The sequence below is a fragment of the Alligator mississippiensis genome, chromosome 11 (assembly GCF_030867095.1).
Source record: "Alligator mississippiensis isolate rAllMis1 chromosome 11, rAllMis1, whole genome shotgun sequence".
Lineage (NCBI taxonomy): Eukaryota > Metazoa > Chordata > Crocodylia > Alligatoridae > Alligator > Alligator mississippiensis.
This window is the reverse complement of record NC_081834.1, coordinates 4,940,673-4,958,631: the sequence shown is the minus strand read 5'-3', so window position 1 is coordinate 4,958,631 and position 17,959 is coordinate 4,940,673. Positions and strand designations below refer to the sequence as shown.

At 41.0% G+C, this 17,959-nt stretch overlaps 1 protein-coding gene across 1 annotated transcript in view; it reads left to right on the top strand.

The window, feature by feature from the left end:
- The window catches only part of MAP2K1 (mitogen-activated protein kinase kinase 1), a 54,108-nt gene that overhangs the window by 11,891 nt on the left and 24,258 nt on the right, over nt 1-17,959 (top strand). Inside the window, exons 2-3 of the mRNA XM_006264232.3 lie at nt 13,837-14,047; nt 16,826-16,972. Of these exons, the coding sequence (XP_006264294.2) occupies nt 13,837-14,047; nt 16,826-16,972 (358 nt within the window). The remainder of the gene's footprint in view (nt 1-13,836; nt 14,048-16,825; nt 16,973-17,959) is intronic.

The following is a 17,959-nucleotide window of genomic DNA, read 5'->3' as shown; positions in this document are numbered from 1 at the left end:
CATTTTACTTGGAACTGAAAATGTTCTGTATGAGACAAATGCATAAAGCATGGTTTTTTAGAATTCATAGTTGTAGACAAACCGCCTCCCACTCCCCAGAATTTAGGATTCGTCTATTTGCTGAAAGTTTTTGTTGTTAAAGAACTACTATCAGAATGCAGAGAGCTCTGTATATGCCATTTTCATCTGATTGAAAGCTTGTTACTGGGGATTAAACTGAGTGCTTGGAAACTGGATAAATTTGCTTTAAGTGTGAGAGAGAGAGATGGATGTTGTATGTGTTTGCTTATTTCTTCAAAAGTTATCAAAATACATATATAAGGATTTAATCACTTTAATTTAGCTTGGCTAGAAGTGTTTTTTTTTAATTGATGATTAACATATGAATTCTTAGAGCTAGGGCTGCTCTTAAACATGTTAGGACCTCGGGGAAATTGAAACCCAGCTCCAGATCTGACGGGTTGTCACTGTGAACTAAATGGTAGACTTTTCTGGTCTTAAAAATTAAAAGTTTTATGTTAGTATGTTACATTGTATTTCGTACAGTGGAAACCTTAGATCACTTTTAGGCATTTTTGTGCACCTCTTGGCTGGTGCATGCGCACCTTTTTGGTGGATGGCAGGGGAGCTGCAAGGGGCCTGATCCTTCTTGTGGCAATGAAGCCCCCGACCCTTTCCTGCCCTCTACCCTGAGGCATGTGTGCACCTGCTTCCAGCAATGAGCCAGGCTGGGGCTCTGCAGACCCAGCTTGCAGCCTTCCTGCCACGTGCTGTGAGCAGCCTGGGCTCTGTGGTGGGCAGCAGGGGCCTGCCTGGAGCCTGGGCTGACCATGGTGGGTAGCTGGGAGACTGCAAGTGGCTGCGTCAGGGTCTGCAGAGCCCAGCTAGTTCCCAGCAGTGGGTGAACATGTGCCTTGGGGCGGATGGCAGGTAAGGGGCCAGGGCTGTACTGCCACAAGAAGGATCAGGCCCCTTGCAGGTCTGCCCCCCCCCCCCCTTCCCTTCCCTGCCCTGCTAGGTACTAGTCCCTCCTCCTCGCTCTTCCTTCCTTCCTTCTGTCCCACCTGCCTGCCCTTCTGGCTTCGGGAACTGCACACCACTTCTCTTCCCGCTTCTCCCCATGCCCCTCCCCATGGGACTGCTCCTTGGCTGGTGCTAAATGATAACCAGCATGGTTTTACGGCCGATTATCAATGTGTGAACAGTTAAACATTTAAACTTTGACATCCCTAATTTTAGTGAGCTGTGTAAATAGAGTATTTAATATAGGATGTCTGAAAATGGTAGATTTCAAACATTCTTTCCTAACAGAGTGAATTGAGAATCTTTCTTTTAATTAAAACAAAACCCAAAAAACCCCCACCAAAACCCATGCTGATTCATGAATGTGGAAATGGATGCGAGTTGATGAAACTTTTGCTAGCAAGGCTTCTAAACTTGGGGTGAAGGAGGAGGAGGGAAATGAGAATCATACCCCAACAGTATCTCCACCATTGTCTATGTATGCATTTATTAATTAGATTTATATGTCACCCTTCCCAAAAAAAAGCTTAGGGCACAAGGGTACTCATCTGGAATAGACGAGACTCAAATTCAAATCCTTGCTGTGAACCACCAGTCTACTGGTGAGGTTGCTGTCATCTTCAGTGGGCTATTGGCTGTTTTGTTTTTTTATGAAAAATCCTGACCAGCCAAGATCTTGTTCAAGAAGAAGCAGAATGAAAACAAATTATCAACTCAGAAGTTTTCATGAGATGCAGTGTTCCTGCTGACCTCCTTCCTCATAAAGTCCCAAGGAAGGACTGGCAGAACTTCACACATACAGATTTTATTAATTTGGTAGTAGAATACCCAAAACACTTGTCAACAAACAGACAAGAATCTTTTACATTTACTAATGGGACTCGGTCAGGGTAACTGATTTTTTTTTGAGGCTTTCCTTAACTCTGTTACAAGTGACTTTGTATTAGAATTGAAATAATTTTCAAATCTAAAAACTTTTTTTTTTTCTAAGGGCTCCTCTCAGTCATTCAAGTCATTTGACTGGCGTGCTGAAATATTCATTGGGTACATGCACACTTGTTATGGATAGGGGAGTTCTGACATGCATTTCCTTTCATCGGGTTTATACGAGACTGTTGGGTACAGGCAGTCCCCGACTTGCAAAGTTTTGTACTTGCAATGTTCCTAAATTGACACCGTTTCAACTTTCTGACATCAGTTTCGACTTTACAACGCTTGATTTGATGTGACGCCACGCCAGTGAACAAGTTCTCTGTGTCACCCATCTCCCTGGAGAACATCTGTCCAAACTTCCTTGGATGCTTTCTTTAAGAAAGCAGACAAGACTCCAGAAAAACCTGCAGCCAAGACTCCTGAGAAGACTCCAGCCAAGAACCCTTCAAAAAGTCCAGTGAAGTCACCTCCAAGAAGTCCTTCCAAATCAATATGATTGCTGTTTACAATATAAATACATTAGTGTAGCTATATTACTCATCTATAATTGACCGAGTACACAATTCTGGGGTATTTTTGGTGAAAATAGGGTATTGGGCCTTGGTTCAAGAACCAACCCCCCATTTATAATGCTTTCTCATGAGAAAATTGGTTCAGAGTTGCAACATTTTGACTTAAGGCTCAGTTTTCAGGAACCAACTGAGGACTGCCTGTAACTAGAAAATTGTATTATATCTTATTTCAGGTGCAGCTGAGTAATAGTGAGCACTGTCTTTACACAAACGCAGTGGTTCTTGACCTGTTGAGGTGTGAGGCACGTCTTGCTTGGCTTGAGGCACCCTCCATAACTTCTGTGAATTGAGTGGCACCCAATGTAAAAAAACACTACTTATTACGGTGCTTGTCTCTCTGCAGTGGGGCTGGGTAGTGGAGTTGGGGCAGTGGCCAGGAAGGGAGAAACCTGAGCCTGCACTTAGCTCCTCACCTCAGAGCACCTTTCAGAAATCCTTGGGACACCCCGAGTGCCGTGGCACCCTGGTTAAGCATTGCTGCTCTGGTGACACGCTTTTGACAATCAGGTCAGTAGTTTTGTTCAAGAAGAGTTTATAGTAACAATCGCCTCCATACATTCAAAATACCCTGGGTATTTTTAGGCAGACAAGGTTCCTTGGGTGAATTTGATATCTTTTATTAGACCAACCGAAATGGTTGGAGAATAGTTATTAAGCAAGCTTTCAGGTTCAAAAACCCTTCGTCAGGCTAAGGAAGCTGCAGCAGTTGGTGTGTGCTCTTCCTGGATGGATATCTTTGGGTATTTTTATATTAAAATCGCCCTGGGACAAAAATATTTCTCCACTGGTTGTAATCTTCTGAAGGTGGCTAATTAGCACAACTGAAGCACACTATAAAATAATTTGAAGCAAATTAGGTTGTTTGAGAAGTGTATAGCTAGCTAGAAATAGTAACTGTATGTAACAAATTGCACCCTTTTTCTCATGCAACACATTTGACAGGTTTGAGGAGTCTCTGAAGTGGGCTGCCTATGACTGAGTCATTTCAGCAAATTTCCAGCACTGGTTTGGTGAAGACTGCATCTTGATCTTAATGAGCTATAATAAAATGGTTTGGCTAATGCCTTTTTGATGCTGAATACTCCTGGATTAGCCTTTTTTGAGTTGCATTCAGGACTTCTTTCCTCCCCCTCGAGTGAGATTTCTAAATTTTACCCTATTTCAAATGTCAGATGAGGAGGGTCTCACTGAAGTATGTTATTGTCTGATGTAGTTCTGCAGTGCGGTGAGATAGTTTGGTATTTCAGAGACTAAAAACCCTGTCGCCTTTAGCTTTTGACAGATGTCACCGATGACTTCAGATTTTTGCATCCAGCTGTTCTGCAGAGTATGCAAGCAAAGAACAGTGGAGATATTGAACCATGCTATCAGCTCTCCTTGACTTCAACCAGTACTATGGATACTAGTAATACCTGTGTTAATTTGAGTAATAGGGGTTTTCGTGCTACTCTGTTCTACATCTGCCTACAAAAAGAGGGTAGGAGCCCAGTGATTTACTGCAGTTTGCAATCCAGAGTGGCGAAGACAAGCCTGCTTGTGAAATTGTATGCTGTTTGGGTCAAGAGACTTTCATTGCTACCATACCTGTTAATCTCTTATTTTTACACAGAGAATGAAGTTTTAGTTTAGTTTGGTTTTGCTCATGGGAAAACAGGACTTTTGTAAACACAAATGAGTTAATGGCACTTTCCTTCAGTTCCTGCAATGTCCGATCTGTTTGTCCTCTGCTGCAGTAGTGCTAGTTTAGTACCTCTTGTGTAGGTATGTTTCTGTCTAAAGTAAGCTGGTTTTCTGTTTTGGGAACCATACACATTGCTTCTGTACGGGGGGGAGGAGGGAGAGTAGAGGAGCACTAGGAGGCCAGCAGGTAACTGGCAAAGGGAAAATCTGAGGTTTTTATTAAGTGTTCAGTGTATGTCATCTCTCTTCAAAAACTCTCTAGCAAACTTGAATCTGGCACTTGGGTTAGGAAGATTTCTCTGAGGAGCTCTTATTAACCAGGCAAAAGCAAATGATGATTTTTATTTATTTACTTATTGCACCCTCACCAGTCTCTGTGACTACTTTTTCCTGTGGCTTGCTCTGTTGTTGGTTTTGGTTAGTTCATGTTGCGAGCAGTGTTACCTGCTTAAGAAATACAAGGCCTGAATTGTTTTACATGACTTTGGAAAGCCTATGGCAAAAAGAAGATGGAAGAATTACTGGGCTTTCAGTCCAATCTAGTAAGCTTTTTTAGATTTATTTTGCACCATTGGTTGCCAAAGGCTTTCCAAGAAGAAAGGACAAGGGAACCAATAAATTGAACTCCGTATCTTCCTGATTTGGGGGGGTTAAAGATAGGGATCTGTATCATTCTGGGGAAGAAATTGTTCAAAAAAAGAGTGCCTTGCTAATTCTTTTTTTCCTCAGACTTCCCTTTACTTATTGAGGAAGTGAACTCTAATCAGAGCTGTCTCCTTTTTGGTCCTAATTATAGTGTTTGTTTCCTGATAACACTGAACTTGAAAATGTGTCCTAATTTATTCCAGTAATGAGGTGGTGTCTGAACTTCTGGCAGCTTTGGATGCTAACCATTTTTTTTTAATGGCTTGCTTGAGCAAATAGAAAAGCAACCAATTTCTCTAATGACTGATGGTAGTGGCAGTTTGTATATAATGCTAGTAGATCAGCTGGGGTAAATCAATGTGGCTCCAGTGGTTTAGTGCTGCTATGCTAATTTTACACAAGTGGAGAATCTAATGATTGAGGATTTCCTAAAAAAATCTGAAAGTTTCTTGTTTGCCAGTAGAACATGGGTTTTTGTCGACTCTTAGGTGTTGTGCGTTGCTTCCTGGATAGGCGGCCACAGCAAGGACTTTGGAAATAACTGCAAAGTCCACTTCCGACCAGGTACCTATTCTTTTCCTCCCAGTTGTGGGGTAGGGATAGATAATTTTGGCATATTCTAAATAACTACTTTTCAGGAAAAGATATTTAAATATGAACTAATGCAGTGTTAGATTCTCTAAAGATGGCTCCTATTTCACATGTAAGTCCAAAAAAACCCCAACCTCCACCAAAGGAAAACATACCACTCGTAACACTTTTTTGATTCATCACCTCAGACAAGCTGTCACTTTCCAGTGCTTCATTTTCCCCAGTAAATAAAATGGGAATAATGATATATTTTCTTTCTGTTCTGTAATTGGTTTTAAATACTGTGGATCTGATGTTCTTTAGTGGACTTGTACTTTTTGAGCTGTACTACAAGTAAAGAGACAGTCATCACTGGAAGAAGCACTTGTAACACAATAATAATTTGCTTTATTCTATAAGCCATCTCTTTTGCGAGAGAAAAGATGATAAGTTAAATTTCTCTTGCTCAGTTTTAGTGTAGGGATGCAGTATTGAATCCAGATTCTTTTCAAATATAAGTTGTTTTCAAGATCTTAACATGGATTTTTTTTTTTTAATTTCCCTGATTGTGATTGTTCATGCAAATGATGTAGTGAACTGCCTACTTTTTTTTACAATTTGACAGGTGTGTAGGTGCTTGGAGAAGCATTGCTGTCACTGTTCCGAAAAACAACCCCCAAACCTATATCCTTCGGTGACAGTAGATGTGAAAATTACGGTACCTTCTGTGCAATCACCAAATTGGCTTTTAGACTGATAAATGCACAAAGCTAAAATGTGTAACTTTATAGAAAATATTTAAGTATTCTGGCAGAACAGTTTGTGATAACAATGCTCGCCAAAGAGCATTAAGCGAGTGTTAACATTGTGTTATGGTATTAATTAATCTCTGAAGAAGTGAATCAAATATTATCTTGCCCTCTTAAATAGAAATACATTTATTTGCCTTAATGTATATGGCATTCTTGCTAGCATGCCTTGAAAGCACTTTTCTGCTCCTGCCAGGGCTAAATTGTGACAGCAAAGAAAACAGCAGCAAACAGTCTTCTTCCTAGTCTCTCAGCTACTGCAAAGAGCAAGGTTACTGTGACATATTGCAGCATGGGGTCCCTGGTTTATTGTCATGGCTGCACTTTCAGCCATGAACAGGGGATGGAGTTGATTCCCTGGCCTCTCTCGCCTTCCTGCCTACCTCCATGTAGAGGATTGAACTGTTCTGCTTTGCCTACTTAAGTGTTACAGTCCAGAGAGATTTGGAGAGTTTGTGGCCACCTGTGCACCCTCCAAATTGTGGGCTGCTTCAGGGACTGTGTATAAGTTTGTCTCCTTTAGGGGCTGTCATCTAAGCTATATACCTGGCCAAAATCTCAACAAGTTTCATGCTGTGATCCTGACAATAAACAGGCATTCATTTCTGCCAGTGGAAATGTCTCAGACTTCCCCAGGTAGAAATCTTTCATGATCTTCAGCCTCTTCCTTGCTTTCTGTGCCTTTACCAGACTGGGACCCAGGCATGAGGTCAGAAAATAGCTGCTGTTCTGCTCTAGTTGCTGGGGGTGGCAGCTGCCTCTGCCCCTTCCCCAGTTCCTCGCATTGAGGATCCTGGTTGGCTGAGCAGGTAGAAACTTTGCCCTGTTGTTCCTGTCCTCTCCTGGACTAGCCTGTATGCACCTTAATTCATGTATGGGTGGCAATGTCCCTGCCCATTCCCCTGACCAGGCAGCCCCCCCATTTGGAGAAGCATGGGGAGCATTGCCTCACTTCTTCACTTTCTTCCTGGACCAGACCGGTTGACATCTGGAAGATCTTCTCACAAAAGGGACATGTTTCCCCTGGGGGAAATTAAGTAATGCTTACACACTTCTCATCTCTACTGGGAGAATTTACTAGGTAGACATTTTAAGACCTGTATGTGGCCCTTGTCCAGACACATCCTAATCCCGGTCATGCTCCCAACACCATGTATGGTATGGGCTCCAAGGGGAGGTGTCGGGAAGAACGTCTTGCAGTGTTTTCCCGTAATTCTCTGGACAGAGCTGGACTCTTCCCTGGTGTAAAAGGGCTGGAGTGGGAATGAGAATCTCACTCCAGTAACTGCAAGGTTTTTATTTTTCTGATGGTAGGAAACAAATACCTGCTGCTGTTCTCTTCAAACCTGAAAAGTAAACCAGATGTGAACCTTGCAGAGAGATCCTGCCTTTCAGTTAGCCTTCATGTGTGCATCTTAAATTAAGTTATACATCTTGTAGTGAATTTCTTATATTGGAAATACGAAAGTACAAAAATACATATGGGTATATTGAAAATACAAAATAGATATACCTTTTTTTGTGAAAATATTTCCAATACAAGTCCTATTGTGGGGTTGGGGCAGGGGTTGTTTTTTTTGTTTTTTGTTTTGTTTTTTTTCTTCTCTCCTCTATTGCCCCAGAAAGCATTTTAAAAACCTGGCACCTCCAGGATGATTGTTCAGACCCTACATGTTCTAGTGAGGCTCTGGCTGGGTTAGTTATGAACTAATATATATATATATATATATATATATATATATATATATATATATATTGTGTGTGTGTATATATATATATATATATATATATATATATATATATATATATATATATATATATATATATATATATATTGGTTTCCACTAGCTAGTTGAGAATGTGTTTCCTAAATGTTCTGTGTGAAACTACAGAGCGCCTTTAATAAATGGTGAAAACAGTGCTGACCTTACTTCTGCTCCATTTAGCTGATCGTGTTCAATAACCTGGAGTCTTTCACTAATGCAGTGTCTAATATGCACTCAGTTTGAAAAGTAATATAAATTAATGAAATGATACCTGTTGTTTCAAAGTAATACTTGGAACAGTGAAAGAGTGGGATGGTTTGATTATTTTTTGCTTTGATGGCACTCTGGCAAAGGCTTAGCATTTTGACAGTGAAAACTATTCCAAGACTGCATGGAGTAATGGTGATGCATTTTAATAAGTATCTTTTTGTCTTTTGAATAGGTGGTTTTTATATAAAAGATACAGCATCCATCAACGTTGCTTCTGCACCCAGACTTTTTTTATGCTAAGTGACTACCCCTTCCAGCTGGATATTTCTCATTATATGTAGATGTGGACTCCTTCCTGGCTTGTGGTAGATTTAAAAAACAGCAGCACATTACAACATGATGCTGCTGTTTGGCTACCAGATCTAGAGCTGGACGCTGTCTGGGACTCGGTAGGGACCTAAGAGTAGTTTGTGATGCCCATGACATAGGTTTACCATCTTTTTTATTCCCTGGAATACTGAAACCAAATTATCAAAGATGACCAGAACTATACTTGCCTTTTTAATTTGCTTAAAATCGAAAGGTGTAGTACCTGGTATTTTAGGTAAAGGACCAGGAACGTGGGTATTTGAGTTCTATACCTGAATTTGCTGTCTTTTAGTTACTGGACATGTCACTTGCATTGCAGTTGTATTCTGAATAGTGACTCTGAAAATGGCTTGATGGGATTTCATTTTTTCTCTCTGTGACTTGTCTTCAAGGTGTGCTCAGTTTACAGTTAAAAAGATGTCCCTTACTTCTAGTCCTGCAAACTCAAGCTAGGATCTGAAAATGCAGCTAATTTTTTTCCTTGCCTTGCACATCAATACTTTTAATAGGTTCTGCAGTCAGAACTTAGTGAACAATTCTGATTTTTGTAGAACCCAAAAAGAATTTCCCTCTTGCTCTCAGATCTCTATTAGTTCTGCTGTGTTAACAAGTAAAAACAATAGCTTTTGTCACACAAATATACGTGATCCTGAATAGATAGATAGACGATATAGAGCTAAAGTAGCTAGAGTTATGTTAATTTTGATGACCATAACCACATATTAGACAAGTAGAGAAATTTGAATCACTGTCAGAATCATGAGGCTACTACTTATTTACCTTTTGAAAGCACTTTAAAATCTCTTAATGAAAAATGTTTCAACAAAGTATTGGTTCATATTATACCTGTCAGCAGTCCAAATGTTAATTTCTGGCTTTCTTAAGCAAAAGTCAAGCTTGCTGAAAATGAAGAACATCCTAAAATAAAACGGGGTTTAACACAAACACATTAAAAGGTAGGGAAGCAAGAGGGCTCCATTGCTTAAACTCTTACGTAACCAAACTACTTTGGGTTTGCCAGCACAAGAGCGCATGAACTCAGGAGAGTACTTGTTTGCTCTGGATCACACGTTCAGACATCTCTCTTGGCTGTCTAAATCCAGGAAGTCTCTCTTCTGCAGAGGAAAAAGGGTAGTGAAAATGAATTTCAGACTAAGTTTCTATAGCTCTAGTTCCCTGAGTTGTCTTGGTACATTTTCTTGCCTCTGTTTACAACAGCCCCTAATGTAGCAGGCTTATAGCTGGTGTCTTGTTAGCAAATATAATTCCACCTCAGTGCTTGTAAATTAAGACGTGGATTTTGCCCACCTTCATAGCAAGTAGTTCATGGAAAGGATTTCCAAAAGAATGTTGAAAATCTGGTCTTATCAGGAGATGCTGAAGACTTCAGCTCCCACACAGAAACCAAAATTGGAGGCCAGTGTGGTGGATACTAATCCGTTATGAAAACTTGCATACAAATATCATGGTGGGAGCTAGTGAGTGCTGAACTTCTTTAAAAAAAATCTGCCTGTTATTTATGGGCATGGTTTTCAGAAGTGGAAAAGTGATTTAGGAACACAGATCCACAGAATCACAGTGAAGCTTGTGCTTCTATGCTATGTTGGTGTACAGTATTTAAAAATCCTGCCCTAGGTGTTTAAACAAGATCTGAACTCTGTTGAAAGGAAGGCCTTAATTGTGGGTGCTGAACACTTGCCAAACTTGCCTTAAGCTCTTTTGAAAATCTAGCCTCTTGAATGGGACAGGAAATTGATGCCTTTGTGTAGAAAGGTCACATCAGTTAAAGTATACCTTAATGGACTATTTTTCTAATTGGTTAGAGACTGTATATGTATATAGTGTCTAGTATCCACTTGATACTAGCCATTGAGTCATTGATTACTACCCTCTGAGCCTGACAATTCAGCCAGTTTTCTATCCACCTTACGGAGTCCATTCATCCAACCCATACTTCCTTAGCTTGCTTGCAAGAGTGCTGTGGGAGACTGTATCAAAAGCCTTGTTAAAGTCAAGGTATATCGCATCCAGAGGCAGTCATCTCATCCTAGAAGGCAATCAGGTTTGTCAGGAATGACTTGTCCTTGGTGGATCCATGCTGACTGTTCCTAATCATCATCTCCTCCAAGTGCTTAGAAATGCATTCCTTGAGAACCTCTCCATGATTTTTTTCCAGGGACTGAGGCAAGGCTGATCGGTCTGTAGTTTCCTGGATCTTTCTTCTTTCCTTTCTTAAAGATAGGTACTATATTTGCCCTTTTTCCATCATCCAGGGCCTGCCCTAGTCACCACGAGTTTTCAAAGATGATGGCCAGTGGCTCTACAATCGCATCGGCCAGCTCCTTCAGCACCCTCAGGTGCATCGTAGACAGCCCTGTGGACTTGCATAGATGTTAGGGTTGGAAGGGACCTCAGTAGATCATCAAGTCCGACCCCCTGCATAGGCAGGAAAGAGTGCTGGGTTTAGATGACCCCAGCTAGATGCCTATCTAACCTCCTCTTGAAGACCCCCAGGGTAGGGGAGAGCACCACCTCCCTTGGGAGCCCATTCCAGACCTTGGCCACTCGAACTGTGAAGAAGTTCTTCCTAATGTCCAGTCTAAATCTGCTCTCTGCTAGCTTGTGGCCATTATTTCTTGTAACCCCCAGGGGCGCCTTGGTGAGTAAATCCTCACCAATTCCCTTCCATGCCCCCATGATGAATTTATAGGCAGCCTCAAGGTCGCCTCAACCTTCTCTTGCGGAGGCTGAAGAGGTCCAGGTGCCCCAGACTCTCCTCATAGGGCTTGGCCTGCAATCCCTTAACCATACGAGTTGCCCTTCGCTGTACCCTCTCCAGGTTATCCGCATCCTTCTTGAAGTGTGGCGCCCAGAATTGCACGCAGTACTCCAACTGCGGTCTGACCAGCGCCCGATAGAGGGGAAGTATCACCTCCCTGGACCTATTTGTCATGCATCTGCTGATGCACGATAAAGTGCCATTAGCTTTTATGATGGCTTTGTCACACTGCCGACTCATGTTGATCTTGGAGTCCACTAGGACTCCAAGATCCCTTTTCGCTTCCGTGCCACCCAGCAGGTCATTTCCTAGGCAGTAGGTATGCTGGACATTTTTCCTCCCTAAGTGCAGCACTTTGCATTTCTCCTTGTTGAATTGCATTCTGTTGTTTTCTGCCCATATGTCCAACCTGTCCAGATCTGCTTGTAGTTGTTCCCTGCCCTCCGGCGTGTCCAACTCTCCCCACATTTTTGTGTCCTCCGCAAACTTGGACAGAGTACACTTCACTCCCTCGTCCAAGTCGCTGATGAAGACATTAAAAAGTATCGGTCCAAGGACCGAGCCCTGCGGGACCCCACTGCCCACGCCCTTCCAGGTCGATACCGACCCATCCACTACGACTCTCTGGGTGTGACCCTCTAGCCAATTCGCCACCCACCGGACTGTGTAGTCATCCAAGTCACAGCCTCTTAACATGTTCACCAGCATGGGGTGGGATACTGTATTGTGCCTTGTTTCACTCGGCTGCTTAAACTGCTAACTTGTACAGGAACATAGTGGTATTCAAACCTTCAGATTGACCCTGGTTTGGAGAAGGGGTATTAATACTTAGAAGTGTTAGACCCTTTCAGTTTTTTGGGGGGGTGTGTTTGGTTTTTTGATGGTTGAATTGTATTTTCTCATAAAAGGGCTCTTACTTGGACCTGCTTACACCTCCTTGATATTAATTCCATGTCTGCTGTGGAAGCAAGGAGTGGGCTTTTTAGGAACTGCCTTTGTCCTTGGGGACAAGTCTTCAGACGTAACAGGGAAAGTCACAAGCCTGATGCTTCCTGTTGCTAGATTAGGATCTCTTGTCACTGTTATTTGAAGAATCTTTCTCTCAGCCTGGCAATTTGTCGGCATTTTGCTGGGAACATAAAGTGCATTCTTCTCTAAGGAATGGTTTTGAAAGTAAACAATATTTATGAACTAATATTTGGTGATGGCTTTGTAGGCTTTTACCCTTCTCTTTCACTAGGGAGGATTTTTAACAAGGGACCTGTGGTGTATGCTGTAAGGCAGTGAGGACTAATCTCTTTGACAGGTGTACTCCACTTGATCGGAGCCTGCAAGAGGCTCCCTCCCCAAGTGCCGCTCCGATCTCCTTCCTCTGCCTGATCTGCTGTTTTACTTTCTTCTCCCCTGCTCTGCCTTCGGCTTCCTGTCCTATCTGCTGTCGTGCTGCTGGTCTCCTCTCCAGTCTGCCATATGCAGCACACCGAGGCTGCCCATGCTATTTGTGGCACTTGTGCCTCAGGTTGGCCACCCTTACTCTCTAGAACAGGGAGGTGGTCCCTGGAGTGCTTACCCAGCGGCACCTAGTTCATTGTGGTTGTACTTTGATAAGTACTTCATAATTTGGCTAAGCAAGATTGGAGGCCTTAGAAGCTTGCTGATGCAGCTGTTGTGGTGGTTGTTGGAAGCAGGAGTCTATATTTGAATGGATGCCTGTCTGGATGTACTGTTTTTTCAGATATGACATCCTGTTAAGACTTGGAACAAGTAATTACTTTTCTCCCCCGCTCTTAACTGAGAAGCTGACCCTGCAAATCAAGCTGGTGATATGTAGCTGACCACAAGAACAAGTGGAATTTAAACCTTTTTGACTTTGTTCTGTTGAAACAAACACACAATTTTATTCCCATACTGCACATGTTAAGTTTCTTTCTTTTCTTATGCATGTTTTGAATGATTTAATTACTCTATTTTAATGTCAATGCTTTATTTTCATTAGAAGCCATGTGTTAGGTTTTTAAATGGTTTGTCAGTTACATAATCACATATGAAGATTGGTGGCTAAAACATTTAGACAAATTCTCATGAAGTTGCAAAGCACATCCTCTTAACATCTGAATCCCAGAATAATTGGTGCTGAGGTGTGATTCATCAAATCATTGATCAGCAGTGCTGAATCACTGAGCCCACTCAATGGTAATGAAGTTACATCAGACACAGTTTTGGGCCAATGCCTCAAAGATGGCAAAGCAATACATTTATCTTCCTGTTCTATATTATTTGTTTTATAATACAACTTAAAATATGTTACTACTTCCATATAGGAAGGACATGGTTGTGTGGTGCGCATGCTGGTGAACACAGCCCTGAGCCAAAAAGTGATGTAACTGCAGTGATTCAGGGCCACACAAAATGGTGTACTTCTTTCCCCCTCTGAAAGCTTTAATAATCAACTTAGTGCTCTTTCTCTCTGTGCTGTACAGGACAAATTTAGAAGCACTTCAGAAGAAGTTGGAGGAGCTGGAGTTGGATGAACAGCAACGCAAACGTCTTGAAGCTTTCCTTACCCAGAAGCAGAAAGTTGGGGAGTTGAAGGATGATGATTTTGAGAAGATCAGTGAGCTGGGAGCAGGAAATGGGGGTGTGGTCTTCAAAGTATCTCACAAACCTTCTGGCCTCATTATGGCAAGAAAGGTGAGAGCCTTGGACTGTAGGAGCCTTTAATGATGCCTTTTCAAAGCTTTTTTTAAATAAATATGTTGAATTAAATCAGTTGAATTGCAACCCTTACACCCATCAAAAAGTGACATTGAGAATCTACTTTCAGGGCAATTGAAGATGCTTTCTAAAAACAGGAAAGGTTAAATTTCTTTACCTCCCACTTGTCCAGCCTGCAGAGGTGGCATATATTCCTTGTGTTACGAGTGAAAGGCCAAGTAATCCATTCCAATTTTTTATTAGCTTTCTGTAGTTTTGGGACGCATGTTGTATTTTACTTCCTGCCAAAATATTGTCTCTGTGGCTAAATGCATAACAAGATCTCAGTACTAACACACAAGACTTAAAACAAATTACAAAGCATAAGTGTGTGTATGGGGGTTTAAGGATGGAAATATCTTGGGGCTGGAGGAGTATCAAGAGATTCTCCCCTAAACACTTCGACAGTCCTGTAGTATAGAAATGGCCCTACTTTTTGGTTGCTACTGCAGTATCAAGATCCGTACTGTAAGAGTGAACAACGTTAATGGACCTGCTTTCTTCCCTCTGCTCCTTCAGTGCCTTGCAGAAAGAGCCCTTTCACTACACACTTGTCCTCCCATAAGGTTTTTCCGGCTGTGCAAGAAGATTGCCCTGAAGCTAAAGCAAAACAAAACCCATGACTTTGTGCCTTTATCACATATATAATTTAATAATTTGGTTTGTTAGCACCCTAGCAAATGGCTGACATTTGTAAGAAGAGTAACAAGGCTGTTTAAAAACTGCCCCTCAAATGTTTTTCAACTGAAAAGCTAGGATTTTGCCTAGTATTTCTTATGAGCAGCTGTCTTATATGGAAACTTTATTTAATTGAAAAATGTGAACCTTGAGAAACTTAAGTACTATTTTCATTTGAGGACCCCTCCCCCCACAACAGAAATGGGAGGGGGCGGAGGGGGATGCTTTTGTGGTGCATCATGAAAATTATTGTGCAAGTACCTCATGCTTCTGCTTCCTGTGGGCTGGTTTCCCTACCCAGACTACTTCAATACTTTAAGCGATGGCAGGATGGGGGTGGCACCTTAGAGACCAGCTAGTGCAGGGCAGCATAGGATTTGTAAGCTACAGCCAACTTCATCAGATGCGATGAAACAGCAGACAGTTGCCTGTGAAAGCTTGTCTCCCTAAACAAGTTAGTCTCTAAGGTAATACCCTGTCCTGCCTTCTGCCTGACTTCAGGCTAACCTGAATACATGCTTTCTTATCAGCCGTCTTCACTGATGACTCTTATTTGATGCTTTACTGTCAAATTTGTGTGAAACGAGGAGAGCTGGCTGTTTCTGAGTAGTAGGAGATAAAGTGTATAGATGGTGAAGGTCTCTTGCACGGAATTGTTCCCTCCTCTCCCCTGCCCACGTTGTGACACTTACAGGAAACTACAGCTCAGTATATTTGTAGTTTTGAAGTTTAATTGACTTAATATCATGCAAGAGATGGTGTCTGTTTACTGAGCTGCAGCTTTTCTTCAATGAACTCAGTAGGACTCATTCTCCATAGACTTTTTCCCCAGATCTGCCCATTTATGGAAGAAAGAAACCCACCTTCTTCTGCCTGTAGGAAAGCCTAGTCTACTGAAGTAATAACTTTATAGTTTCCATTAAGATATGGATTCATGTGGTTAAACAATGTTTTTAATAAAAATGCCCGAGGCTTAACTGGAGTTTGTTTTTCACTGAACATGCTTGGGACATTGCTTTGCAAACATCTGGGCAGACATCTTTCTGCAGCTGTTTGCCAGTCAGTAGGCCTTGCGACATGTTCCCTTTGAAATTTCAGTCGTGGATTTTCTTCAGTCCAAATGGTCTTAAGTAGTTTTAAGTAGTCCCATCAACACTAACTAAATAAAATAAATAAATAATGCAGCCAAGTAAAATGTTCTTACTGAAGAACTTCACAAAAAAGATGAGAGCAAAATCCAAAGCATAAATACCAAACATCAGATATCCTTTCATGCTATAATTAATGGTTCTCTAGAACTGCAGTTGTCAGAAAACAATGAGTAACTGGTTTTAATACTTTGATGCACTTGTCTTAATTACACTTTTATTTTTTTTATCAAAAGAACAATATTCTAGTCATTTTTTCAGGTTGGGAAACTTAACTTGCTTTTCTGTTTAATATAGACTTTTTCTGAGTGGTTTTTAAATTGAGGAGAAAATGCCTCCAGCATACTGCCAACAAAGTGGTGATTATTCTTTGTGTGGATCTAGAACAGAGGTGCTCGGTTCTGGCTGGCCTGACTGAGAACATGCACGAGCAGTCAGTATTAGTGAGATCTACAAGAACATACACTATCCATCCTGGGTGAATTGTGACAAAGATAGATAAAAATACAGAAAGAAAAAAGTTTGCTCATTTGAACAAAAGTATGAACCTTAAAGCAGCTTAACTTTACATGCCTTCAGTAAAAATAATGAAGATGAACTTGGTTATTAAAAGCATTGTATTCTAATTGTTCAATTTCTAGTGGGCTGGTGTTCACATAGCAAGAAAATGATACATCTTGCAACCGGCACTCTATTAGAGAATTAACAGCGCAGTGAGCATAGAGATCGAACTATTCTTGGAGGCTTTCCATTCATATAATGGTTGAGACGATGGCAATAGTGATGTATGAAGATCTTGTGGTGTTTTGTGTGCATTTCAAAATTATATTTTTTGTCTTGATTGTAAAGGCCATTGCCACTGAAGAAGAAAAAACTGTTTATTTTACAGTTAATTCACCTAGAAATCAAACCAGCTATTCGGAACCAAATCATTCGTGAGCTGCAAGTTCTGCATGAATGTAACTCTCCCTATATAGTGGGCTTCTACGGAGCTTTTTACAGTGATGGAGAAATCAGCATTTGCATGGAACACATGGTAGGTACACAAATGTATGTGTGTATTTGCAGTTATCAGACCAGTGTTAATATAAAATCCAACTGACACTTTTCTTGCCTTTGCTAATGGAATTCCTGTTCTTTTTTTCCTGCACATTTTTTTTGCCCCCTTCTCTGGGGACTGTTCCTCTGTATCTTAGAGGCCAATGAACTCCTATTTTCCCTATCTGTAGTCTGTAAATCTATGTTGTTAGTACCATTTTTATTGCTAGCCAACATGTAATTTAACCATTTGGAGGAATTGCTATTAAGCAGTATGTCGTACTTTGGCTTTATCTGCCATAGAAAAAAATAAGTTTCCTTACAGCTGCAGCTAACTCTGGTGCATCCACATCAGTGGTAACCTTCATGTGAGCACTGCCATAAAAAGGGCACAGATGTCTTATTGTGTGAACACCTATTCTGAGATGGTTTTCTTGGCACCATGTTAAAAACATCTGAGCCCTGACCCCAGTGGTGGCTTTTAGCTGTAGACACCCCCCTTCTTTCACCTTATCTGAAATTCTAGAAAAAACACAGAAATTAAAGAAGAATATATGAAAAACTGGCAAAACTGGAAGGATATTATGCAACTGTTTATATTTTTTTTTAAAGCAGCATTATTTTTAACTGATCATTTTAATAGAAAAGTACACATTATGCTTGACATCTGCCAGCATTTATCTAGCCATATGGAACCCAGTGATTAGAGCAATTTTTTTGTGATTAAAGGTCAGACAAAACCCTCCCTTTCTTGTCAGGTAGAGGAAACTTTGAAACATTTAAAATACATCACATCTGTGCAAAAACTCCCATTTTTTTCCACAAAATTATGTATATGAAAAGAAGCCTTCTTCTCTTTCTGTGGATATTATACGTGATTTTATTTTAACAGTGCCAAAGGAAATATTTTGGGGAAAAATCAGTAGTTATGTTGGTGCAAATGATAATGATTGACTATATTCGATGCAAATAATATGATCCTCTC